Below are 27,157 nucleotides of genomic sequence, written 5' to 3'. Positions count from 1 at the left end.
ACTTTAAATGTCAACAAAGATAGCTATTTCTTACAGATCCCTCTTCAGAAATAACAGCTAAAATGTTTATTCAATGTGCTGGAATTACCTACGCTCTCGGTTGCATATTTGAATACACAAATCCCATTCCCTTTTTGAGCAAAGGAGGAAATTAAATGGTGCTGTTATCTTTGTAGGTGGTCCTATGGCACATAACTAAAAAGCTCTCAAAGTGGGGCAAGGCTGTTATCTACAGTGGTACCTAGGGTTAAGTACTTAATTTATTCTGGAGGTTCGTTCTTAACCTGAAACTGTTCTTAACCTGAAGCACCACTTTAGCTAATGGGGCCTCCTGCTCCCGCTGTCACTGCGCCGCCGGAGCACGATTTCTGTTCTCATCCTGAAGCAAAGTTCTTAACCCTAGGTACTATTTCTGGGTTAGCGGAGTCTGTAACCTGAAGCATATGTAACCTGAAGCATATGTAACCCGAGGTACCACTGTGTTTAAGAGTATAATTAAGTGCACTTTAGGTACAATTGGCAAGTGTTGTTATCTACTGCTTTTGTGTAGTATTACAACTTACAGGCATTTTCATCCAAGCACACTGTACAGTTACACTGGGGTTAGAAGCAACGGTCCATTCTTTTGTTTAAAACAAGGTCTTTGTTGGAAGCTCCCTTTTCCCTCCACCCAAATTCAGTTACTAACTGTAAAGATTAAATCCTGTACTCCAGATTCACTGCCTGGAGGTGAGGCAACTTGGGCAATACTGGAAGCTTAGCTGTGCTAGTGTTATCTTGGGATATGCCTTTGCCTGTGGGAATCTGCCCCTATAACATTGTGGGCATGCCAACACAAAAATACTGTTGGCACAACTCTGTCAGCAGAAGGGGCAAAATGTGACCAGAAAGAAGCAGGCATATACCAAATCCTACACTTCTTCAGACCCAAACCCCACAGTGATGGAATGTAATACCAACCTCAGAGGTAGAGTAAATAGATCTCATTGAACTCAATAGAAAGGTGGGGGGGACATAGAGTTATGCATGGGGCTGTTAAAAGCGTGCCAGCCTGTGACTGCTTTGAGTCAGCAGTATTGTTATGGAAGCTGAGAATGTGGATGGCAATGTTGTTCCATTCTACGCTTCTCTTTTCTTTTTCCTACTCCACTTTTGTGCCATACCAACTCTACATTAAGCCAATTTATACAGCTAAATGGCTGGCCAGCATGATGAGTCCCATCAAACTTTCTGACCCAAGTACTGAAAAGACCCAGGGCTCTTAAATCTGTGTGCAAGTAAGTTAAATTCCAGGGATATTGCCTAAAGTCAAAATAGTTTATAGTTAAAACACATGGGGTTCAATGGTGGGTGGGATTGCCAAAGTTTTTTAGTTTTTTTTAAACCTGTCCCCATTAAAAAAAATTGCCCAGAGCGTAAAGCTGAATGTGCACAAGTTAAATGTGCCTAAGTTGCGAGTTATAAATTGTATAAATTCCATTTACTGCTGCTTATCTTTTTCAGTGTGTGCCACCGTTTTAGTTACGATTGTTATTACTTTGATTGTTGCCCAGCAAGTAAGTATGGTTCCTGAAGGACAGATTTTGCACATTTAAATTAAATAAAATACCTGTGTGGCTTGTTACATTTCTGTTATAACAGACAACTGAAAGAATGTGAAGATTCACAAACCTATGCTGTACTTTACTCATGTCAAATCATGCTAACTTCTCAACTACAGCCAATATACTTTGTGGGTCAGCTGCAAATGATTACATGAAAAGAGGCACTAGCAATGAATAACAACCTTAGGATTGCTTTGATTCACCCCACCCCCATTTTTCTACCCATAAAAAGATGAATAATTGATGGTTATTTTTTAATATAAAGTAAAGGTAAAGAGACCCCTGACCGTTAAGTCCAGTCACGGATGACTCTGGGGTTGCGGCGCTCATCTCACTTTATGACTTTTAGCAAAATCAGCCAGACTATGTAACACTAGCTTTCACCTGCAGGGCTAAACTGTTTTTTGGGGGGGAGAGACCCTCTAAGAAACCTCGAGTAATTTATTCAAATTGCTCCTGAGAAGCTTAAGAGATGTCCCCAAGTTATAGATAAAGTGAACCAGTGGCAGAGAGAACAGACATTTAAATGGTTTTTATTCTTTTTTGCTTGTATGTAAGGAGCCATCCCTATAGCCCTAAGGCTAAACAGCATGTTATTCACATAGTTTGCCCTGAAGTGCAAGCTTTTTCTTTTACATATTGCCAGTGCGGAAGGTCTGATTCAGATCAGGATCCTGGCATCAAATATATTGTAAGGATAGATATGGCATAGTGCATCTGCAGCAGTACAAACAGACCCCTTCATCTGCCCCTCCTGCAACAAAGCATATCTCTCCCATATCAGTCTCTACAGCCACAGCAGGCGCTGTAACGCTTTAATGATTTGACTTCACCCTGAAAGGCCCACTACTCCATTGTTTCCCATGACAGAGGGATGCCAACAACAACAACTTTGCTCCCCGCTTCAGTACAATCTCGCCAGATCACTGCAAGACTAGACTTAAGTTTGCACGGAAATGGGGTGGGGGTGAGAATTCCCATTCATTCCAATGGCAGCTTTCCACCCACAATGAAAATTGCAAGTCAGGGGAGTGGGCTGAAACAGATCAGGTCAACAGCAGGGATGAGAGGGTTAAAATTCCCCTATCACCTTGACAGAATCCCAATCAGGGTCTACAATGAAAAGGAAAAAGCTTGCACTCAGGAGCAAACTATGTGATTAATGTCACATACAGTTAAAATTAAAAAGGAAACCATTATATAAGTGTCCAAACTACTGAGTTTACCCATCTCCCTTTATTTGTAGTATATGAAAATGAAATATAGGCACACCAATTGCAGCCCTATCACCACCCCTGCTTTTCAGAAAACGTTGCATAGTCAATAAAAATTGCTTGTAAATATCTATTGTCCCTGACATTTATTTCTGTTTTTAAAATAACAGTTCTTAATTTGGTTTGTGTGTGCGTGCGTGTGTATATGTGTGAGCACATGCACGAGCATACTGTATGCGTGTATTCTGCAAATCATCTTGGGTGTCATAAGTGATTTGTAAGTTTTCAAAACAAATAAATACAATTATAAGAATTTTAAACACTACTTTAAAAAAATGACCAGGCAGATCTTATCAAACTGCTGCTACATGCTTTATATGAGAAAAGACATGCTCTACCAGAGATAACATAAGCCAGACTACTGTGCTTGCCATAAAAGAAACAAGAAGGCTTGTCTTCCCCCAGCATGCTAGTTTTCTATGCAAATGGACAGTTTTGTATGGAGGAAAATGCAGTCATGTGAGTCTTCTTTTGCAGTCTGATATGGAACTGTCTGGGCACAGATTTACTGCACCACTGAGAACTAGACCAATATCTTTGCAGGATCTCAAGTAGTAAGAGAAGATAAAAGAGGTCGTACACTTCAATATATCACAGAGCTAGCAACGTTAAATTCTCAGCTCGTATCTCTGTTCTGACAGAAATGCTGTGGGTGGCTTTTTGCAAGCTAATATAGTTTGGGTTTACCCGTCACAAAAAGAGCTTTTAAGCTCTCTATCACACTCAACGCACCACCTCTGGAAGGTTCTGGGTGCTCTCATGAGATCTTGCAGGCCAATCCAAGTTCCCACAAGATCTTGCGCAATCATCCCTAGCCTTCCAGAGCTGTTGTGCTGAACAAGCCTTGCCATCCAAGCAAGGCAAAAAGTTCAAAAGATTATTCTACAGGTCTGCTTGGGTTACCTAGCACAAAAAGAGCTTTTAAATTCTCCACCTTGCTTGCTTGCCAAGACCTGCTCGGCACAGCACCCCTGAAAGTGCTGGAGGTGTTCTCTCTCCTCCTCACCCGCAAGCCATGCTGTGGCTCCTGTTGGAAATAAGTGAACACACTTCCTTCTCTTGAATTCGTAGGTAATGCATGTGTTACTTTAAACAACCAGAAAGTTCTGTGTAGTAATCTAGCCAGCATTTACCTGTAGCCTTTGCATTTGCCAAATTAAACCACTCCTGTCAGGACTGCCGCTAGGTCCCAGCTCACAGAGGACCAACGCCCAGTGGATATTATATACAAAAGTCTTTATTGAAGTTTAGTTTCCATTTCCAAGCTCTGGGCGCGCAGGCCCACGTCTTAACGCTAGACCGGCTAAGTCCCCTCTGACTCACTGCTCCACCCACACCAGTTTAAGATTCTAGCCCGGCTCCACCTCTTGCGCTGCTCTTTCCTGCGTTGGGTCCTTCTGCCCTCTGGGGTTCCCTCCTTCCTGGACTCCTCTGACGCGGAGCCTCCTGAGTCTTGCCCCTCCCTCCGGCGGGCTTTAGGACCTGGCTCCCTTCCCGGGCTCCCCGCTGTGCCGCGCTCCTGTACATTTGAACTTGGCGCGCGCGCCCAGCCGGTGACTTTCCTTCTGACCGTTTCCCCGCTTCCTGATGTGGGTGTTGCCAAACCTGACTCCTCTCCTCCCTCTGGTGGTGAGGACACTGGTCCCGACTCCTGGGACTCCCCCTCCCCACTGCGCTCTGGTGGAGACGCTGGCCCTGATCTCCAGCTGCTGCTCAGGGACTCCCCGCTGGCCCCTCCCTCTTGAGGTTTCTCCCTTGGAATCTCCCTTGCTCTGGCCACCGGCGCTCCCTTCTGTGAGTCCTCCGATTCGCTAGAGAGGCTTGTGGAATAACTCTGGCCACTGTCACTGCCTGCGCCCCCCTCGTACTCCTCCTCCTCACTCTCCATTTGCTCCCCCTCCTGTGTCTCTCCTTCTGAACCCCTGACATCCATCCCCCCCTCGAAGCCCCCCCTTCCCCCCTCCCCCTCTTCCGGTGCGGGTTCCGGGTGCTCCATTGTTGTAGGGGTGAGTCCAGGATACAGCTCGTCCCCTGAGGCTTGCAACCATCGAGATAAGTCCGGGAAGTCCCCCATGGGCTCGTCGACGACGACCTCCTCCGCTTCCATCTCCTGCGCGGTGTGCTCGAAATCTGAGCTCGACCCCAAATCACCCAAGAGCCCTCCTCCCCCTGTTGCTTGATGGGGGTCCACCTCCCAGGGTCCCTTCAGCATGTCTCTGCGCCAGCCCACTTCGGGTTGGTCCTCCCACCAATAAGATCCCCCCGTGCCAAAACCTGAAAGCGATCCCTCCGGGGAGCTGCCTCCCGGAGCCGAGTCCTCAGCTGACGAGAAACCCCGGAAAGTGCTGGCCGAGAGTGTGGGTGTGAACAAACAATCCTCGAAAAAGCCCGCCGGCATAGGCTTGTGCGGGAAAAGTGTGTGGAATTCTTCCTTGAGCAACTGCTCTTCCACTGCGTAATCCGGCACCCACCTGTTGGCGCTGGCCGGGGTGTCCTCTGTGGCGAGAAGATATTCAATCCCGTCCTCCCCCCACCTTGAGTCTAAAATTTCAGTGGCTTCATTAAGCGGCTCCCCTTTCGGCGACCCCCCTTTTTTGGGCGCTTCTCTGAGCGGGTCTGGCGCCTTCCCCGGTGCTTGAAACCTGTGGGGCTCTCTGTAGGGCGTGAGCACTGATCTATGAAAGACCGGGTGCATTCTGGAACCCTCCGGGAGTGTCAACCGGAAGGCCACTGGGTTGATCTGCGCCTCTACTTGGTAAGGCCCTAGCTGCTTGTGCCCTAGTTTCTTCTTGGCTAACGATCTGGCTGGAACTGCTTGTGCTGCCAACCAGACCCAGTCTCCCACCTGGATGTCCTCCCCAACCCTCCTGTGTCGATCTGCCTGCACTTTGTAAGCCTGTTTTGCCAACTCTAACTGCCTCCTGAGCTGCTCGTGGATCTCCTGCAACTCCGCTGCCACGTCCTCTGCTCCCTGTGGCTCCCCCTCCCGCACTGTGTCCAGACCCGGGAAGGTTCTGGGATGCCTCCCGTAGTTGGCGAAAAATGGTGTCACCCCCGTGGACCCGTGCTTCGTGTTGTTGTAGGCAAACTCGGCCAACGGTAGATAGTCCACCCAGGTCGATGGCTGCTGGTTCGCGTAGCATCTCAGGTACTGCTGCATGATGGCGTTGACCCTTTCCGCCTGCCCGTTAGTTTGCGGGTGTCTCGCCGACGCCAGGCTGACCTTGACGTTCAGGAATCCCATCAGCTTTTGCCAGAAGTTGGAGATGAACTGGCGCCCCCGGTCGGACAAAATAGACCGTGGTAGGCCGTGCACCTTGAACACGTGGTCTATGAACATCTTAGCGGTCTGCTCGGCCGTGGCCACCTTCGCGCACGGAATGAAGTGGGCCATCTTGGTGAACAGGTCCACTACCACGAGCACTGCCGTCTTGCCCCTCGAGCTGGGTAGATCTGTGACAAAGTCCAGGGCCACCCTCTCCCACGGTACGAACGGTGTCTGTAGCGGTTCCAACAGGCCCGCCGGCGGCTGGTGCACAGGCTTAGCCCTTTGGCAGGTGTCGCACCTATTGACATAGTCCGCGACATCCCCCCGCATCTTAGGCCACCAAAAGTCTCTGGCTACTAAGTCCACCGTCTTCTCCTTGCCGAAGTGCCCCGCGCTGGGCGCGTCGTGCAGCTGTTGCAGGACCTTCGCGCGGAGGCTGTCTCCTGGTACGTAGAGGACTCCCTTGCGTAGGAGCAGGCCGTCGCGCACTTGGAATTCGTCGCCCCTCGCCTTGCCACTGCACACCTCCTCCATCTTGGCTCGGGCGAACGAGTCCGTTTGCAGCGCGCGGCGCACCGCGTCCAGGTCCACCGTGGCTGACGCGCATGCCCACGCCTGTGGTGTGAAAATGTGCTTGGCCGCCGCCGGTGCCTCTGCCTCCAGATACTGCGGTTTTCTGGACAGCGCGTCCGCCAAGACGTTGCTGTTTCCTGGGATGTACTCAATTCTGAAGTCGAAATCTGCAAAGAACTCCGCCCAGCGGATGTGTCGCTGGTTCAGGAACCTCGCCGTGCGCCAGTACTCCAAGTTCTTATGGTCTGTGCGGACCTGCACCATGTGCTTGGCTCCGACGAGGAAGTGCCGCCACGCCTTGAAGGCTGCATGTATGGCCAGCAACTCCCTGTCCCAGATGGTGTAGTTCTGCTCCGCTTTGCTGAGTTTTCTGGAGTAGAAAGCGCACGGCCTCCAGTCCCCCTGGTGGTCTTGCTGCAACAGAACGGCTCCCACGGCCCTGTCTGAGGCGTCCGTCTCCACTCTCATGGGCCTGCTGGGATTTACGTGCAGTAGGTTCTCCTCGGAAGCGAAGAGCTGCTTGAGCTTCTGAAAGGACTGCTCCGCCTGTTCCGTCCAGATGAACCTCTTCTTCTTGGAACTGAGGGTGTCGGTGATGGCCGCTGTCTGCATGGCGAAACCCTTGATGAACTTGCGATAAAAGTTGGCAAAACCGACAAACCTCTGTACTTCCTTCCTATTGCGTGGGCTCTTCCAGTCCGGTACTGCACGTACCTTGGCACCGTCCATAGCCAGTCCCTTGTCGGACAGTTTGTAGCCCAAGAAATCCACCTCCGTCTTGTCGAACTGGCACTTCTCCAGCTTGGCGTACAGCCTGTGCTCCCGCAGCCTCTGCAGAACTTCCCTAACATCTCTCTCGTGAGCCTCCGGCGATTCCGAGAAGATCAGGATGTCATCCAGGAAGCAGACGCACTTCTTGTAGAGGAGACCCGCCAAGACATGATGCATGAAGGCTTGAAAGCAGTGGGAACCATTTTTTAATCCAAAAGGCATAACTCTGTATTCATAAGTGCCCAGCGGCGTAAACATGGTTGTTTTCCACTCGTCGCCTTCCCGTACGCGAATGAGATTGTACGCTCTGCGCAGATCCAACTTGGTAAAGATGCGACCCTTCCTCACCGTCGCCAGCAGGTCATCGATCTTGGGCATAGGGAAGGCTGAGGGCTTGGTCTTGAGGTTCAAGACGCGGAAATCAACGACCAGCCTCTTCTGGGGCGTATCCCTCTTCTTTACAAAGAACACGGGACTGCCTCCTGCCGCCTTGGACTCCCGGATGAATCCCCGCTTCAGGTTGTGATCTATGAACTCCCTGAGCTCTTGCAATTCATCCTCAGACATGGAGTACAGTTTCCCCGTCGGGAGCGTCGCCCCGGGCAGGAGGTCGATCTTGCAGTCGTAGGGTCTGTGGGGAGGCAGCTTATCCGCCTCTTTCTCGCAGAAGACCTCCAAAAACTCCTTGTATTTGTTAGGCACCGCTTGCAACATGCCCAAGTTCAGCTGTGGTCCATCCTCGTGCCCCTCATCTTCCAAGTCCGCCAGGATGCAGTGTTCTGCGCAGTAAGAGGAGCCGAAGGTCAGTTGCCGCTGGTACCAAGCTAATGCCGGGCTGTGCCTATCCAGCCAACTCATTCCCAACACTATGGGCGTGTCTGACAGGCGGGTGACGTTGAAGCTGATGACCTCACGGTGGTTTCCAATGCGCATCACCATTGGCGGCGTCTGCTGTAGCACTTGCCCTCCCAGTAGCTCCCTGCCATCCACTGTGACGACTTTCAGAGGTACCGCCGCTGGCAGAAGGGCTATGCCATGTTGCTGGATGAACTGCATGTCTATAAAGTCTGCATTGCTCCCCGAGTCGATGGTGATGGGAATTTCCACAAGTAGCCCATTGGGGAGCTGAAGGGATGCGGTGAGCTGCACTACTGGTTTGGGTGGGAGGGGGTCGGTGGGCTGTAAGATCCCTGGGGATTGCTTCACTGACTTGTCTGGCTGGTCCCCAGAGACGCCATCTCCAGCCAGACAGTGGAGTTTTCCTGCTGCGACTCCCTCTGCTGAATTGCGTCTGTTACTGTCGCTGCGGCTGCAGTATGCTTGTGAAACCGCTGGGGACACTCTTTTGCCATATGCTGAGCACTGTCGCAGATGTAGCACTTCCTGGTTCCTCTAGGAGGCTTCATCTTGACTGCTCCCGGAGTTAGGGCTCCGACTGTGGAGTGAGCCTTAGCACCACCTATCTCCATCGGCTCCTCTCCCCCTCCCAGCGGAGGCATGGATCGAGCGCGCGCCGCCTCCTTGGGGAAGGGAGGCAGTCCTCTCGCTGGCGTGCGTCCCAAATGCCCTTCCTCCTTGCCCCAAGGGCGTCCTTCCAACCGAACCCCAATGGAGAGTGCCCGTTCCACCACGTCCTTGGTGGTTTGGGGTCTTCCCCCCCTTGCGATCTCGTCTTTCACAGCTCCGCTCAACCCCTCCCAGAACAGGTCTCTGACGGCAGGCGATTCTTTCTCCCAGGCTAGTACATTCACCAATCCGAAAAAACGTGCATGATATTGCCTCACAGTGGCTTTACCTTGTCTTAGTCCGTGAATCTCCCTCCTAGCGATATCCACATCAATCTCAGATAAAAAACACGCATCCATCACTTTAATGAAGGCAGCCGCATTTTGGAGGGCTGGATCCTTGTCTCTCCATAGATTGCGCAGCCACGATTTTGCCTCCCCCCGTAAATGCGAAATAATAAATCCCACTCTCTCTTCCTCATTTTTAAAGTCTTTGTCAAGCAGCTGCAGTGCATAAATTACATCTGCTCTGAAGTTAGGATACTCCTGCAGGTCCCCATTGAAGTGAGATACCAGGCTCCCTCCTCTGTTCCCCAGCCCAATCCCTTCTGGTCTGGTGGCCGGTAGCCTCTGTGTACTTAGCACTTCTAACCTGGTTTGCAGATCCTGGCAGGCAGCAGCTGCTTCCTGTTCTTTCTTTCTGGAAGCCGCAATTTCTGCAGTCAACTGTGTCACTGCGTTTTGCAAACTCGCTATCCTCTCTTCGGTAGTCATTTCCCTGTTTTTCGTGAGCTCGCGAAGCACCAATCTTCACCCCTCGCTGCTTTCCCGCACTCCACGAGGTTGCAAAATTGGTGAAAATGGGAGAGGGGACTTACTGTCAGGACTGCCGCTAGGTCCCAGCTCACAGAGGACCAATGCCCAGTGGATATTATATACAAAAGTCTTTATTGAAGTTTAGTTTCCATTTCCAAGCTCTGGGCGCGCAGGCCCACGTCTTAACGCTAGACCGGCTAAGTCCCCTCTGACTCACTGCTCCACCCACACCAGTTTAAGATTCTAGCCCGGCTTCACCTCTTGCGCTGCTCTTTCCTGCGTTGGGTCCTTCTGCCCTCTGGGGTTCCCTCCTTCCTGGACTCCTCTGACGCGGAGCCTCCTGAGTCTTGCCCCTCCCTCCGGCGGGCTTTAGGACCTGGCTCCCTTCCCGGGCTCCCCGCTGTGCCGCGCTCCTGTACATTTGAACTTGGCGCGCGCGCCCAGCCGGTGACTTTCCTTCTGACCGTTTCCCCGCTTCCTGATGTGGGTGTTGCCAAACCTGACTCCTCTCCTCCCTCTGGTGGTGAGGACACTGGTCCCGACTCCTGGGACTCCCCCTCCCCACTGCGCTCTGGTGGAGACGCTGGCCCTGATCTCCAGCTGCTGCTCAGGGACTCCCCGCTGGCCCCTCCCTCTTGAGGTTTCTCCCTTGGAATCTCCCTTGCTCTGGCCACCGGCGCTCCCTTCTGTGAGTCCTCCGATTCGCTAGAGAGGCTTGTGGAATAACTCTGGCCACTGTCACTGCCTGCGCCCCCCTCGTACTCCTCCTCCTCACTCTCCATTTGCTCCCCCTCCTGTGTCTCTCCTTCTGAACCCCTGACAACTCCTAAAAGCTGAGTCCATTTTTTGTTTGCTGTTCTCTCCAGACAAGATGTCTGCTATTTCTCGCTTTGTAGCTCTACTCATCCTGTAAATAGTTCCTGAATGAATAAAGCCCTTGAACTCCAGAAACTGTAAATTCCCCACCTTAATTCACACTAACTATAAGCAGACCTTTCAATTATATGCAATTTTCATGTTGATGCAAAAAATTAAGGATGAAATAAATTGTAGAGGAAATATTCAGTGCTGAGTAGCCAAAATTCAGACCCCAAGCACAACAGAAAAAAATAAATAATAGGGCTAGAGGGACTACAGATAACCAAGGGCGAGAACCAGGAGGATATACACGAAATAAAAGAGGCACACATTGAAACAGCACAGCTAAGAAAAATCTGGAAAGATGTTCAAAGCACCCTCACCCAAGGAAGGCACACATCTAATAGTTCATGTCTTACTGACAACTTACAGCAACTTCCATGGTGCCTTGGATCCATCCACCCACATCCTTTTAGCCTCTTGGCAGCTGTCTCCAGGTCTGCGCCCTACAGTCCAGTTGCAGCACCAGTAGAATCATGCCCCACCACCAGCTTATGTACCCTCGTCTGACCAGGGCTGGGGACACAATCTGAAACTTCCCTACACGGAAGCAGTCACTGCTCTTTCCTCTTCAAGCCCTTCTTGGTCCTAGGAGACAGTGGGATGGGGGAACATGGGGACTTGTCCAGCCTGTCCCTGACCTGAAAAGCCTCTTCCTCAGTTTTTCTTCTGACACGTTCTGCGCTCCCACCTCTGCTTTTGGCTGCTCCGAGCAGTCCTCTTTCCTCCTCCCTGGCTCCCGCGTTGTGAGAGGCACTAAACACCATAAGGCACTAAACCCCATAAATCGCTGGTTCCCTCCCCGGGGTCAGACCCCAGAGCCCTGCCAATCCCTGCCGGAAGACAACCAAGGAAATGAATGTCATGAAAGCAATAAACAGAGCCAGAGTGTGCAGAGTCAAAGGTACTGCTTAGATAAAATCTGATTCTGACATTGTCCCCACAGAGAAAGGAGCAATTCTGAACACAATCTCACACTACCATTTTGTTCCAGAATACAATGTCATGTACAAAGCAGAACCATCTTCTGTATAGGATCCAACAAAAATTGGCTGATTCAGTGGCAGGGGAATCTAATCAAGATAGTCATGAATATTGCTTGCACGCAGTCAGTAAAAAAGCTTTACTAGCAGCAAGGCCAAATTAAAACAGCACAGACTTTCAAGATAAGGCCTAATGAATATTAGCAATTATCCCAGCGGGTGTGCTCATCAGGAAGGCAAAAAAGAGCAAAGGAAGAAAGAGATATTGTTCTTCTCACAAAAGACCATTCAGAGGAATCACCTTTAAAAACAAACTGGATTTAAAATTGTGTTTGTTTGCACAGTACAGGGTTTCTGTTATTAAAGAATGGACACTTCTACCTTAAAATTTAAATTATTCCTGTTTGTGAGATGTGCACATCCAGCCAAGGAGGACAAATGGCCAATACTGTAGTTAAATTCTTTATTGACAGAAGCATGTGCAGCAGCTCCTGAGGCGCAGAGAATACACATGTGCTCACACTTCTAGCAACCACATAAAAGGTAAAGGGACCCCTGACCATTAGGTCCAGTCGTGGACGACTCTGGGGTTGCGGCGCTCATTTCACTTTATTGGCTGAGGGAGCCAGCGTACAGCTTCCGGGTCATGTTGCCAGCATGACTAAGCCACTTCTGGTGAACCAGAGCAGTGCACGGAAATGCCGTTTACCTTCCCGCTGGAGCGGTACCTATTTATCTACTTGCACTTTGACGTGCTTTCAAACTGCTAGGTTGGCAGGAGCAGGGACCGAGCAATGGGAGCTCACCCTGTCACGGGGATTCGAACTGCCGACCTTCTGATCAGCAAGTCCTAGGCTCCGTGGTTTAAGCCACAGTGCCACCTGCGTCCCTTCACCAACCACATAGCTGACATTAACTTTCCCAGGTTCAAAGCAACAGTGGGACCACGCATCCCCCATCCCCAGGCTTAAGTACCCTCATCTGACAGAGTGTGTGCATGCAACCCGGGATTCTTCTGTGCAGAAGCTATCACTGTGCTTACCTCTTCAACTCCCTCCTGGTTCTTGGAGACAACAAGGCAGAGGACGGCATGGATTCGACCAGCCCACCCCTTTGCCTGAACAGCTTCCCCCCTCCTATTCTAACATGTCCTCCACCTCTTCCTCTGTCTATTGACTGCTCAGGCTCTTCGCCTTCCTCCAGCTCTGGTTTCTGCCTTGCAGGTGGCACAAAACCCCATAAATCACTGCCCCCCCTCTCCTAGTTCAGCCCCTGGGCCCCCTGCCTCCGCCAAACACTTGTCAGAAACCTACCAGTCCCTGACAGCACATTCGCCTATGAGTTTTCTATTGGGTTATTTTGTTACTTTGTTATTGCATTCTAAGGACATCATTCAACTACAGACTTGGTATGTTTTACAGAAAAATCCTACATGAGGTTTGGGAGAGGCACAGACACAGATCCACTGCTGCATCCCCATGCCCTGCTGGCTTACTTTTTCATTACAACAGCCATTTCACTGCAACAGCACAGCTGAGCGGTCCAAGAACCAAGTCCCGTGGGCAATCTGCAAGGCTTGGACCCTCCAAAAGAGTACCAAGTCCCTTACCTTTCCTCTGCTCTCACCCAAACACAGTTTCAGGGCTTTCTGCTTCCTACCATCACTAGGAAAAAAACCAATAGTAACTTTCTGTCCACCTGAGTATAGCCCGGGGCCCCATCACAACAACCCCCCACCCTCCATAACACTCCTCTCTGATCGTGAAGGCCAGCAGAAGGGCAACAATATGCCTTTCAACTCCCTCCAGCCCCTCCCTCAGCAGGGCGTATGTGTTTTATTGCACACTTGATAGTTATGCTTGGTTTGCAAAAATTCTGGGAACTGTAGGTCTGTAGGAGAGAGACTAGGAATTTCTAACAAAAATGATCAGTACACTCACCAAACTAAAATAGCCAGGGCTCTTGGGAAGAAGGGATCGCAATGGTTATATTAAGACTTGTAATGCTGCTGTAACCTATGCCACATCCTGCTTCGTTATTATCCACCAAAGATCAAAAGTCCCCTAAGAAAACACATGATGAAATCCAAAGCTCATTCTGCTTTCTGCAAGGACCTCCATAACATCTCATTCCACCCCAAACGTAAGCAGTGAGGACAAAACCCTAGACTTCAGGAAAAAGAGAACAGCTGCAGCAATTCTCCAAGGCAATGAATTCTCTACACCAATTGCTATTAACAGAAAAAGTCTTGAGCATATTGCTCCAGAAGTATTTTTGTCAATTATGATTCTACTTGTTCTAGTCCAGTGAAGTAAGTGTACAGCAGCTGGAGCTGCACACACTGATCTCTTTTTTAAAAAAGAAAAAGGAAAAAAAAGAAAATCAGTTGTTTGGCAGGGAAGGGGAAGGTTTTCCTCTCAAACAGCTGATCACCAGCTTTTTCATATATATATATATAAAGCTGCTGGATCAAGAAAGGGAAGTGCACATGCAGCATGTAGCCTGCACACATAGTTCCTCGTGTAGCAAGAAATATGAGCACAGAAGTCTGCTTCCATATACCTATTGGTGGTAGGGCAACGAACTATTAGTTTTTATCAGGAGTACACTAGCACTAACATTTTAAGAAAGGCTAATGAGTCCATTTTCCATAAGAACTGAATTCTGGAATTCATGTCTTCTTTGCTATCCTACTCCAATTCCACTCCATCTTTCTTTGGATTGGGGGAAAATACATCATCTCTCTCTCTCTCTCTCTCTCTCTCTCTCTCTCTCTCTCACACACACACACACACACACACACACACACACCATTTACGGATTTGGGTTTCTGAAGCAGTATAATATTTTCTGGCTTTATTATACATTTTTAAATATCACATAACATCCTATTTTATGCTGAGAGCCAAAATGCTTTCTGCTTATGTTTTAGCAGAAGCTATCGCATTTTATCTGAATATTTATTTTTGGCCTAGCAATCAGCTTTCTTTATTTGTAAGGTTATTCCTCCACCAAACTATCCGCTGCTACCAAAGTTCAGTGCTTTGAAACTGACGATGTTATGTCATCAGTACACGGGCACATGAGGTTTTTTAAGGCCGCATGCTTAACTTTACACTGCCGCATGCTTTTTAAGGCCGCATGCTTAACTTTACACTGACAATGCCATGCTATACATGTCTACTCAGAAGTAGGTCCTATTGACTTCAATGGCACTTACTTCCAAATAGGTTTGTATCAGATTGCAGCCATAAAGTCTTGCAGAAAACTAACTGCAAGGGGGGATCACAGTCACACAAATGCCTTTTCCTGAAAAATCTGTAGGCAAAGTATCGTGCTGAGCAAGCTGAAATATGGGGGTCATCATTTAGTTTACAAAGTTCTCCACTGTAAATTGATTCAAAATGCCTTGGATGAGTTGATGGGTAAATTTTATTTATAAGTGCTGTCAGTCACAATTTGTATTAATCTAACATTTACTGTGAGAATCCATTTGGGGGCGGAAATTGATTGTACAATTAATAGTTTCACCCACCTTGCCTACTGTGTTGATTGCCTTCCATGGAAGATGGATTAAACTTTATAATCCACCATATAAGTCACCTAATAGAGAAGCTGACATACTGATATTATTCACTAAAGTGAACTGCTCACTGTCGGTGTAATCAGTTATGCTGCTAGTGATGCACGTGGTCTGTGCGACAATAAAATAAAAATATCTTCCAGATCTCAGCAATTCCTTTTTACCCTTCACACAATACGCAGAAGAATGTCTTCATTTCCTAACGTAGGCAGGGAGTGCTACCATTGTAAACTAAAACTTAATCTATTATAAAAGAGGCACTTCTAGTGTTGGCATTCAAGGTGCGCAATAGATGATGGCATTGGCAGATATTCTTCCTATATGCTGCTTTGTTTTGTTTGTTTTTTATTGAGTTTTATAAACAAGTATAATGTTATACAAATAAGTATACCAAGTTTTCTCATGTCATTTGTATATCACAAAAACAGCATAATAAATGTGGAAAAATATCTACAGCATATATTTCATTATTAGTGGCCAACATACAAGTTCTTGGTTCATGAATTGGTTTAAACAATTAGGAAGAAAAAGAGAAAAGAAAAGGGGGGAAGAGGAGGAGGGAAGAATGGCGAGTGGGGTGGGGTGGTTATGCTTCTTTTATTCTACTTAGTGGGGAGGGGTTGTGTCAGTGTTACTTGTAAGGATTCTCTTACTATTCATTTGTTGTGTTTCCTTGGTGGCGAGAGAGGTTGGGGGTGGCTTAGGGCGTGGTTGGTTGTCTTTGGTTGGCTGTAATGAGAGTTGTGCACAAGCAAACAAGCTGTCACCTTTCCCCTTCTAAAGTTCAGAACCCTGCCAATTATAGGTAGTCAGGCTGTCAGATTAACCCAAAGACTGTGGGTGCCACCCAATGCAGCCATACGCAGAATGGACCCATTCAAAGCACTAACAGTCTGGGCTAGTCTACCTTGCAACATGGGCAGCCGACCTGTGGCCAACCCACCCTGATTTATAGTCAGTAACATTTACTGTAAAATACACAATTCATGATACAGGGGCTATCAATTACGCACAGTGGTACCTCAGGTTACAGACGCTTCAGGTTACGCATTTTCAGGTTGCACACCGCACCAAACCCGGAAGTACTGGAACGGGTTACTTCCGGGTTTCGGGCATGCGCAGAAGCGCTGGATCATGAACCGCACATGCGCAGACGCAGTGCTGTGGGTTGCGAACGTGCCTCCCTCATGGATCACGTTCACAACCCGAGGTTCCACTGTACTGTAGAATTAAATATTACAGAGCTGTTGTTTTTAAATGTTCCTCATCCATCTAAATAGCTTTGTATGCAATAATCAATTCAAATAAATTGTAGCCAATTAAGCTTTTCCTCACTGCTCAACAAAGTCATTAAGGATTTGTGCAAATGTAAAATGTATTTCTCTGAACACACAGTTGCATAATACAGTGCAATGAGAGCTCTATTGCCAATACCCAGTGTAAAACTCTGTGAAAAATCTACAAGTTTTTTGTGTGTAAAGAAATGTCAAAGGCATTTTAAGAAAAATAAAAGCAAGACGTATAAAAATAAAATACTTAAACTTGCCCATGAACTAAGCAAAAACGATTGGTTTTGGACAAGGCGTAAAGGTGCAAAGTTAAAACAAGATGAACCCAGCTAAAATGCAATAAATTGCCAGCCTCTGATGCAGACAGATGCTTTACCCACTTCAAATAATGCTTTATGATATTGGTTATTAGCACAGACCTCCTAGTGGATTGACAGTGACACAGAGATTTGTGTCCTAAATTTCTGGGAGCAAAAACAGACTGCTCAGACACACCGCTACATAGATTGTTCTTTACAGTGACCTGAATTGTGCTGTTTTTTCCGGTTTTTGTTGTCTGTAGCTGTTTAATATCATAATCTCAGTAAATTAAGAATACCGAAGGCATTTTGTGTGTGTGTGTGTGTGTGTGTGTGTGTGTGTGTGTGTGTGTATAAAAACAGGTAACCAATGTTTTAAGGGGCTTTTCAAACAAGTGCCTTCATTGTGCAGTGACCAAAATACCCCAAAAGAGAAACAAACCAACACTATTTAGTATTGCAGACTTCAAAGCACTCCTCATATACAGAATCTCAAGCTAAGATACAAGCAAGCAAAAACTGCATATCAAGAAATGTTGAATTCTTCCTATTTGGTTTTATATGTTTCAATCAAAAGATACCAAAGACGTATTTGATTGTACCTTTAAAAATACTAAACTGAGGATGATAAGCACCAATATATTTTAAAAGATTGAGAAAATAATGACAAAATCAATCGTGACTAACAGAATCAAAAGATTACTCAGATCTATTTATTTGGGGCTGGCAATATGCTCAAACAAGGATCTGCAGACCACCTCTGCTTTCATCTTAGAAGGCTGTACATGATTTGTTACAAAGACCCTATGCTTCAAGCATTAGAAATAAATCAAACTGCACAGAAGGCTTAAAAACTAGCTTGTTATCTAACATGGGAAATTTTTCACATAGGACACTTTAAAAAAAATCCCCCATACATGAACAGAAATCCCAACATGAGGAGGTGGCCACATTTGAACCGTCCCTAGGTATGTTTTCCAAGTCACTAGACCATAGGTAGGCAAACTAAGGCCCAGGGACCGGATCCGGCCCAATCACCTTCTAAATCTAGCCTGCGGACGCTCCAGGAATCAGCGTGTTTTTACATGAGTAGAATGCGTCCTTTTATTTAAAATGCATCTCTGGGTTATTTGTGGGGCATAGGAATTCCTTCATTCCCCCCCCCAAAAATATAGTCCGGCTCCCCACAAGGTCTGACGGACAGTTTGCTGACCCCTGCACTAGACCACAGAGTCACACTGTATGGGGAGGGGGGCAGTTGTGTTACAGTATGAGAAATGTAGGTGTTCACTGGAAGACACAGGCTGTCATATATGAACTCTAGAGGATCATAAAATGATCCTGTGAAAAAGGCTGGAGAGATAACTTGCACAGCAGAGAAACTTCTTTGGGTTTGGGGAACCATTTTATCATGCAGTCATCTACTAGTTTGTAAACAGTGATTCCATGGGCAAAAGAGACTTTCCACTAGCAGAAGAATACCTTTGAATACAAGTCCATTGTTTTAATATATAAACCTTGGTATCTGCTGCATTTACATGGGTCAAACCCCACTGATGCTCTCACTGAAATCAACAGCATTATGATACCCTTTTCCTCCAGGGTCTAATCTTTTAATTAGGGAGCTAACTTTGTCCATTACTTCCCAGTAAATCCTTATCACAGAATAATGCATTTAAAGGTACATCTCTATTGATAAACCATTCAATGCTACCATGATTTTTATTTTAAAATGTGAAAATAATTGAAACTACATGAATAGAGAAATAAAAGTTCATGTGAGGGCTGAGCACTAAGACGGCAGACAGTATAAAACATCAGCAACATATAAATCCAATTGCTGTGTTCCTCAAAATGCATTTGTATCGCCCCAAGAATTATCATAAACCATCTTATTATATCAGAAACCAGAGTGTGCTGATAGGAACTGGCAACCAAAGCAGCAAAACACATTTTAGAATGTTGGTTCTCATCTCACCCACCCCAACTAAATGTATAATTCATTCCATACTTTTATTAAGGTTTCATGTACATTAAAAAAAAAAATTAAAGAACTTCAAGCACAGGAGGGAAATAAAAAAAAAACAACCCACATACTTACCAAGTTTTGATTTGTTGAATTAGAATCATCTTCTGGGAATGGGATGTAAACAGCTAAGGCCACACAATTGGCAAAAATAGCCAGTAATATAAATATGTCAAATGGTCTGAAGTATCTTGTTAAGGAACATCCAGTGTTGGGATATATTTATATACAACTCAGTCTAATTCCTTACTAATTTCTGCATTAAGTACAATAGGCTTGTTTCTGAAGTAAAACTGACATGTTCGGGCTCTTCTTCTGAATGATGGAAGTGACAACCCCTCCTCCACAAGCATCCATTATATTGTCTCATCTAAATCTTTTTGAGCCCATGACCTTTCATCAATGCCCTCTTTCTAGTAAGAAACTGCACAATTACATTATTTCACACAATATATATACAAATTATAAATATAGATACAGATTATTAGGTAGGGAGACAAATGTAAGAACATGATAGTGAAAAATCTGTAGCATTTATAGAATATAAAAATAACAGTTTTGACCAGCCATATACTTATGCATGGGTTGGTTCAACTGAAATTGTAAACTGCAATCCCATTTACCTCTGAGCAACCCCAATTGAACTCAGTAGGACTTAGTTCTGGCTAGAAATGTATAGGATTGTGGGGTTAGTATACTAACTCTATTAAAAAAAGCAACTTTTTTTAGCAAGGTAACATACTACCCATCTTGCTCAAAAAGCTCTTCTGTACATTCATTTTTGAAGCACAAATTTATCCTATCAAAACGAAGTTCTAAATAGTGATGACACAATGAAGTCTCATCTTGTGGCATCAGGTAATTTGCTTTAATAAGCATATATGAATCTATGCATGTGTATCTAAAACACCTCAATAGCTTAATAAATGTGAAATAAATCCTGAAGTCCAAAACACTATGTATTAAAGGATATTTTTAGAACTGCATTTTAAGAACACAAGACCTTGTATCTAAGGCTTACATAAAAGTAACATTCACTCCTCTCTGCCACATTTCATAAGTCCAAATCAACATGGACAGGCTATAACTTAGCAGTTTTAATCCCCTACCCAGGCTGCTTTTTCACCCAGAGGAGAAAATCTAACAGGGAAGATTTCGCCACCATCACCTCAGATGAATAAAGGAGGCTTAGGGGGACTGATTTTTAGTTGGGAAAGGGTTAAGCAGCTTTTCTCTACTGACATTTTCTCCATTCCAATTTCCAACTTGCCCAGGCTGATTTTGGTTAAAATGAAAAAAGGGGGGGGGGGGAGCAGGAATACAGTGATAATACAGAATTCTGTGAAATATGTAGTCTAAGCCCAGGTGAATGTCTTTGACACACTTTTGAGTATTCAGAGTAGAGAGGGTGAGAACAAAAAAACACTCATAAAAAAGGATACTTCCATTCTACTATACCAATGCAGGCTCTCCGGATTGGGTTATTGAGGGATAAACAGAAAAGGGCCCGGGCTGGCCGACTGTTGGATGTGTTACCCTGTTTTTTGCTCTTGGCATATTGCTGGCGTTTTCTTTGGGACAGAGATCCTACAGGTTGGGCTGGGGTGGTGCTCATGCTTTGGGCAGCCTTGGCTTGTCTAGCAGCATCAATTGCAGCTTGCCAAGATAGCACAGTTTGCTTGGATGGTGCTGAGCTGTTCGACTGGAGAATTGGTCCGTCACCAGGAAGAGGAATTTTGGTGCTATTTGCATAGCTTGCTTCTGTAGGAAAAAATGGGAGAAGGGGAGAAGATGAATTTATCCTGTTTTAAAATAATCCTGTCCTTTTTAAACTGCTTGTGAAATACTATCTTTCACTATATTTTCAAAAATTTTAATAATAATAATAATAATTATTATTATTATTATTTAAAGACTTGGGGAATCACATTTACAAACATTAGCATTTGTTTTGACACGTTCTGAAGTTAACACACCCTGAATCCTCAAGGCATATTAAAAATATATCAAAGAAGCTGAATTCAAATCAATCAAACCAATTTTACAATTGATAAAAGAGTCCAGTTTCCAGTTAATAGAAGTTTCTTCATTTGATTGTTTGGTACAAACTGCCTCCGCTTGTTCTGAATGTAAGAGCAAACATTACAGATTCTCTTAAATCCATAATATGTGAAGTCATTTCAATTACTACAGAAACTGGAATGTATCCCTGCTGACACAAACAAACAAGCAAACCAATCCTTTCAACGTGAATGTGCATTGCTTCTTGGCTAACATAGTAATTCTTTAATAACTGAACACACTTTCCCCAAAAGACAGTTATCTTTAATGCTATACAGCAATTACTACTACTATGGATCCACCAATTTTGTTGAGCATTATTTGTGTTTGCTACTAACTCTGCTCCTTTCCTGAGGCTACTGACGTGTACAGAGGACTTAGGCAGACCAGAGTCTTGCCTGTGGCTTTGTACTGCATTTTGAAGAAACTCAAGATTGCCTCCAAAGTACAGCATGAAAACAGAGGCCACCACTGCGTCTCTCCAGGCTTGGGAAAGGGGTGAGTCTTGTCTCTTCATGTTGCATTTTGTCACACTGCATTTTGGAGACTCCTTTGGGTGGTGTGACAGCAGAAACAAGGTAAGGGGGAAGACTTCAGTCAACCTGGCAGTCAAATTTGTGAAACAACTAGCAACATGCCTCCTGTGATGACGGATAAGAGAACTTCTATAGAGGGAAGGCATGTATATTGCAGAGCACCCTGGGGTGGATTTTGCTCTCACCACAATACTGTCCCAAGAAAAGCTATTTATTTCCTCCTGTTGAAATGAATGGCAGAAAGTTAAATGCTACACTCAGAGACGCCACGGGATAAGGGGGGGGGGCTGATTCCCTAAACCAGGCCCCTAAGTCTAAGTTTTAAAATTAAAGCTATAAACCATCCTGATATCTGTTTCTTGGACATGTCAGAGGGTGACAGAATGGTTGCATGGTAGTCAGAATTGTGGGCACAGATTTTTGGATGTCATTCAGCAACAAGAACATCTGTATAATGAAAGCAGCTTGTGTTGTTTTCCCCCCAGAAGCCCTTTACACACACCACAGCACACCCAGGTATACTAAATTCATAGCATCTACAAGATAAAGATGAAGCTGGTGGTCTATGGAAATGTACCTTTTTTGTAAGTATGTACCTTTTTTAGATTTTAAAAGCTAAAGACTTAATTCTTAACAGCCAACCTTCTGCAAAACTCTTATTATGGTGTGCATTCTTAATCAAAAAGTAGAACTGGAACATCAGAATCTGCTCTGCTTGTGGATTCTAAATATTTAATTAACTCATTTCAGAGAGAACCTGTTGCAAAGCCAATGCCAATGTATGTTTTACTGTTAGCTTATACATCCAGCACTCACCCTCCTCCTTTCTCCTGCTGACTTGTATATTGAATCAATGCTTGAGTGCCCCCAGTCTTATATCCTTTTCTACATCCTCCATCTATTAGCCCATATATATGCTATATATAGCCCATAGCCACCCACATATAGCTTTTCACTGCTAATCCAGGAGTGGCCAATGTGTGATCCTCCAGATGTTGCTGGACTGCAGCTCCCATCACCCTTCAGCAATGGCCATCTAGAGAGCCACAGGTTGTCTGGGTCCTGTTGTAAAGCAAGCTAAGCAGATAATGAAAAATCCAAAATGAAAGCAGGTAGGGATAGCAGGGGGGCAGTGTTCCCTGATCCCCATAATGGCCATTGTCTACAGTGTCCTAAACTTCGGTGTTCTCCTAACCTGTATGGGAGGACAACTGGGACTGAAAGTCCCAGCTTGGATGCTCAGAGACGAAGCGATAAACAAACACAATGTGTGAGACTGCAGAGCATGCTTATTGCGTGCAATATGTGGAGGTTGGGATGAGAACATAAGAAGAGCCCTGGATGATCAGCGAAAAGGCCCATCTGACCAGTGTTCTGTTCTTATTGTGGACAACTGAATGTTTATGGAGAAAGCCTGCAAGCCGGACCTAAGTGTCACAGCACTCTCCCCACTTGTGTCCCATAGCAAATGCTAATCAGAGGCATGCCACCACCAATATTATAGACAGTATACAGCCATCATGGCTAGTAGTCACTGATAGACTTATCCTCTGTGAATTTGTCTAATCCTCTCTTAAAGCCACCATTGTTACTATATCCTGCAGTAGTGAAGTCCATAGTCGAAGTGTGGCTTGTGTAAAGAAATACGTTGCTTTGTCTGTCCTGAGTCTTCCAACATTCAGCTTCATTACATTTGTCCAGATTATAGTATTATGAGAGAGTGAGAAAAATATGCCTTTTCTGAACCTTTCCCAGCCCTACAAATATACTTTTCCAGATACAACAATCAGAACTGAACAGAGTCTTCCAGGTAAACTTGCACCATAGATTGGTATAGTGGCATTATAACATTGGCTGTTTTATTCTCAATCCCTTTCCTTATGTTCCATCCCTAACATAGAATTTTCCCTTTCCACAACTGCTGCACACTGGCTCAACACGTTTATCGAAACCTGAACTTATTCTTTTCCTGCCTTTTTTTTTACATGCATTTAGTAGGTGCCTTAACTCTCAAATCAAAGGTTTTTTGATCCTAGAATACAGAATAACATTAGCAATGAAACTGGAATCTCTCTAAAGTTTACAATTAAATGATTGTTTGGAAGAAGCAGCCTAAATTACAAAGAAAGAAGATGCAATGGACCTTGATAAGGATCTTAGATTCTAGCCTACCAAGTGTGCCTGCGAGAAGCAGCTTCTAACTGTGCTCTAAACTTGAGGATATATGTGAGGGGGGAAAGACAGGGATGCAAAGGAAATTAGAGAAAGAGAAATTGAGAAGAAGCTTTGCACAGGCAGGGGGTGAACTAATATCTTTTGATCACTGCTCTTCAGACAGAACAAAGATGTAGCAATGATACCTTTACAAATGCTTTTTCTCCCTTTACTTGGGGGGGGGGGGGTGTTGCCATGTCCTGTGCTCCTTTGCATAATCTAGTGACAAGAACCTAGTTGTAGCTTCTTGTGCTGCTTCACCTCCAGTGCTGTGAGCACATACAGAGATGCAAAACAGAGGTTGATTGGGGGACAGCTTAAGATGGCTCCCTTGGGGTGGGTGAAGGTTGGGGAGAAGGTAACTCTTGGATGTTGCTAGCATGTTTCCCACAGACCAAAGAATTAATGGATCTTGCATTAAATCTCAGAGAAGGGAGGGTGGGGACAGAGTCAGAGAATGATGAGTGGCTGGCCCATCAGATTGCACGGGTCACATCAGCAGCTGGGTCCATTGCTAGGTTACCCAAGGAGAAGAAGAGTTCCTGCCTCAGGTGACCGTTTGATGCAACAGCAAACGTTGTCAGATTCACTCTACAATTATTTCTCCTAGAACCGTTTCGTAATTCCGCCCCCTCCTCCAAGTTGCACTGCTTTCTCCTTCTTCCTCCCCCCCCCACTTCCGTCTTTCTATTTTTATGGGATGTCAAAAACGAAGGCGGTCAACCTCTTGACCCCTCTCCTTGGCAAAGGGGCACCACTGAAAGTGAACTCCAAAAGAGGGAGGGGGGCTTATCTTGCCCCTGGCGCGCGCGAGGAAAAGCACGCGCGCGCGTGCGATATCAAAGTCGCTGTCAATTTCAGGAGAGATGAATCATTTCCACGCAGCTCGCTCTCTGGGAGAAAGAGGAGCGGGAGGTTGACGGGGGGGGGGGGCAGCAGCAGCGCCTGCCCGAGCCTGTTTGCAAAGGCGATTAACACACACGAGCCCCATGTGTCGTCTCTCCCTCGGCGCTCGGCGAAGAGGTGGAAGGGGGAGGGAGAGAGCGCTGCTCGCCCGCCTTCCGCAAGAGCCTTAACCACCACGGCACATGCCCGGGGCGCCCACAGCAAAAAAACAAGACCCCCCCAACCCTCCCGTCGAAAGGCGCCGCGTCCTGCTTCTCGCCCTTCCTTCCCTCCCCAGCCTCGCGGCGAAAGGCAGACGTGCGAAATCAATGCAACACGCTCCCGCGGGAAGGGGAGGCGGCCGCGGGAGGCTCGCCCGCCTTCGCCTCGGGAGCCTGCCATAACCCCGTGACCCCCAGCCCTCCAGCCCTTCCTTTCGCCAGCCCCTTAATCCTCCCCGCGGTTCCCTCCTCTAATCCCAACATCCCCAAAATCCCTCGCTCTTTTAATCCCAAGGCATCCTCCTCCTGCTGCTGCTGCTGCCGCGGTTGTTGCTGCTTCGGGAGGCGGCTAGGGATGGAGGTGGGGGGCTGGAAGGTGAGGGCGGGCGCCCAGCGGGCGGCTCTTACCATCAGGGAGCTGCGGCTGCTGCTGCTGGGGCATCATGGTCACTTTCTTGCTGGGCCCCCCGAGATGCGGGCGCCGCTCCTTTCGCCCTCCTTCTGCCCGTCGCCGCTCCAAGCCAGGCGTGAGGCGATGCCCCCCTCTTGGCCCTTGCCCCTGCGCTGCCTGCTATCCGGCGGTCCCCATGGTGGCAGGGCGGGCGAGCGAGCGAGAGGGCAAGGGCTTGGAACGGGGTGGGTGGGAAGAGTCGCTGTGGCTACTACAACAACCACCGCCGCCGCCGCCGGTTCTTCTTCTCCGCCGCCGCTGCTTGCAAATCCCTTCGAGTTTGGGCCAACATGACACTCACATCCGGGTGACACGGGCGCTCTCCATCCCTAGCAACCCGCCGCCGCCGCGGCTGCACCCTCTTCCCGCCCCGGCTGCCGCCTCTCTCGAGCCCGCAGCCGCTGCTTGGCTGCCTCCCGCGCAGCCGTCGCCACGCGGGTTAACTCTCTCGCGCCTGCCGCCGCCGCCGCCACCTGCTGCTGCTCGGCGAGGAGGAGGAGGAGGAGCAGGCGGGCGCAGCGAAGGAGAGAGGCAGGCTGAGCCGCGCAGTAAGCAGCCTAGAGGCGAGCTCCAGACCGGCCTCCACAAATAGCAAAGAGCGCGCCGCGGCCTTAACCCCTTCCTCCCTCCTCCTTCGCGCTCTTGGAGGTCTTGGAAGCGGGAGAGCGCAACTGCGTTGCCAGGGGGTTCAAGGCCGCCGGGAGACCAGGCCCGCCTCGGGCGTGCAAGCTGCGCTTCCTACTCCCAGAAAAGCTGCGTGCGTGCATGCGTGCGTCTGGGCGTCTGGCCCACCTCTAGCTCCTCTAACTGGGCGTGAGCCTCGCGCCAAGGCGGCCGGGCGCGTATTTGCCACCAAGGGAACCTCCAGGGTCAGAGGCTTGCAGCGCCTGGGCTTTGCCCATATGCGAACTTCCGGTGGCATCTGGGCGGTGGATGCTGCTGCCCTGGTAAATAAGAGCAAGGGAATTATGGAGGGAGGCCTTGCGCGTGAGGGATGGGCACATTTTACACAGAGGGGGAGAAAGCAGCAAAAACTACCCTGAAGCTTCTTGTGTTGCACACGTGTTTGTGACAGCTGATAATGCGGGTGGAAGAGAAAGCATCTATTCGTTGTCACCCAGGGGGAATTTTACTCTTGCCTTAGGTCAGGACCAGCCACGTGTTGAAAACGCGACGGCCAGCAGGCTGTTCATATTGGAAGAGGTGAAGTTGTGGGCAGGATGCCTTTTCCTCCTTCCCACTGCAATCCATATCGGAGAGTTAGGAGGGAAGGGTTTCCAGGTCAGATCGTGTGCGTGCCCTGATAGACTCAAATGAGCCCACCATCACCATGCCTTTATTTTATTTTTTTAAAGTAAAGCACTGTGGAGGAGGCTTGATGTGGCTCCTCATGACTGACTGTACTGTGCATATCTTCTTTTGTTAGTACACTAAGAGTCGATCAGCTTGACAGGGAACTTTGACTCTGGGAGGGAGGAGAGTAGGTGGGTTTCTTCCTTACATAACTTGCAGTGCTCTCCCTTCCATCATTTCTTTTCCCATTTTTCCTCTTTCCTCTACTGCCCACTTTTGGCTGGAAAGGTTAGCCAAGGAGACTGGTGCTGGTGGCAGCAAAGATGCTCTGGTCAACGTTGAGTGTCCCTGTTTGCAAAATGGCTGCTCCTCCTTTCGCTGCTTCCACTATGGGGCAAGAGAGTTTGTCTGGCATAGCTTAGAATGGCTTGAGCGGAATGACATATGAGAGTCAGAAGAAGATGGAGGGTTAGTTGCTTTCTCTCTCAACTGACAGAGACTCTTTAGGCACTATGTGCACCCTCTCTGCAAGTCACACGGAAACACTTAACTAGCGCTCTTTCTTCTTGTCACACTAGCACCTAGGT

General features: G+C 47.2%; 1 protein-coding gene across 36 annotated transcripts in view; it reads right to left on the bottom strand.

Moving 5' to 3' along the window:
* CACNA1D (calcium voltage-gated channel subunit alpha1 D) overlaps positions 1-26,197 on the bottom strand; it is a 192,779-nt gene extending 166,582 nt beyond the window's left edge. For 17 of the 36 annotated variants that reach the window (XM_083726955.1, XM_083726978.1, XM_083726948.1 and 14 more), the window contains exons 1-3: positions 25,235-26,128; positions 20,352-20,670; positions 18,985-19,090 (exon numbers count right to left, since the gene is read on the bottom strand). In XM_083726955.1, coding sequence (XP_083583081.1) covers positions 18,985-19,090; positions 20,352-20,670; positions 25,235-25,271 — 462 coding nt within the window. In that variant the 5' untranslated portion in view covers positions 25,272-26,128. Of the gene's footprint in view, positions 1-18,984; positions 19,091-20,351; positions 20,671-25,234 lie in introns of all 36 variants that reach the window. The other 19 variants (XM_083726956.1, XM_083726959.1, XM_083726963.1 and 16 more) reach the window with 3 other exon arrangements.
* Positions 26,198-27,157: the final 960 nt, after the last annotated feature.

Source organism: Podarcis gaigeae (genome assembly GCF_964106915.1).
Source record: "Podarcis gaigeae genome assembly, chromosome: 2".
In the NCBI taxonomy this organism is placed as follows: Eukaryota; Metazoa; Chordata; class Lepidosauria; order Squamata; family Lacertidae; genus Podarcis; species Podarcis gaigeae.
The sequence above is the reverse complement of the archived record's forward strand: the minus strand, read 5'-3'. Positions and strand labels throughout refer to the sequence as shown.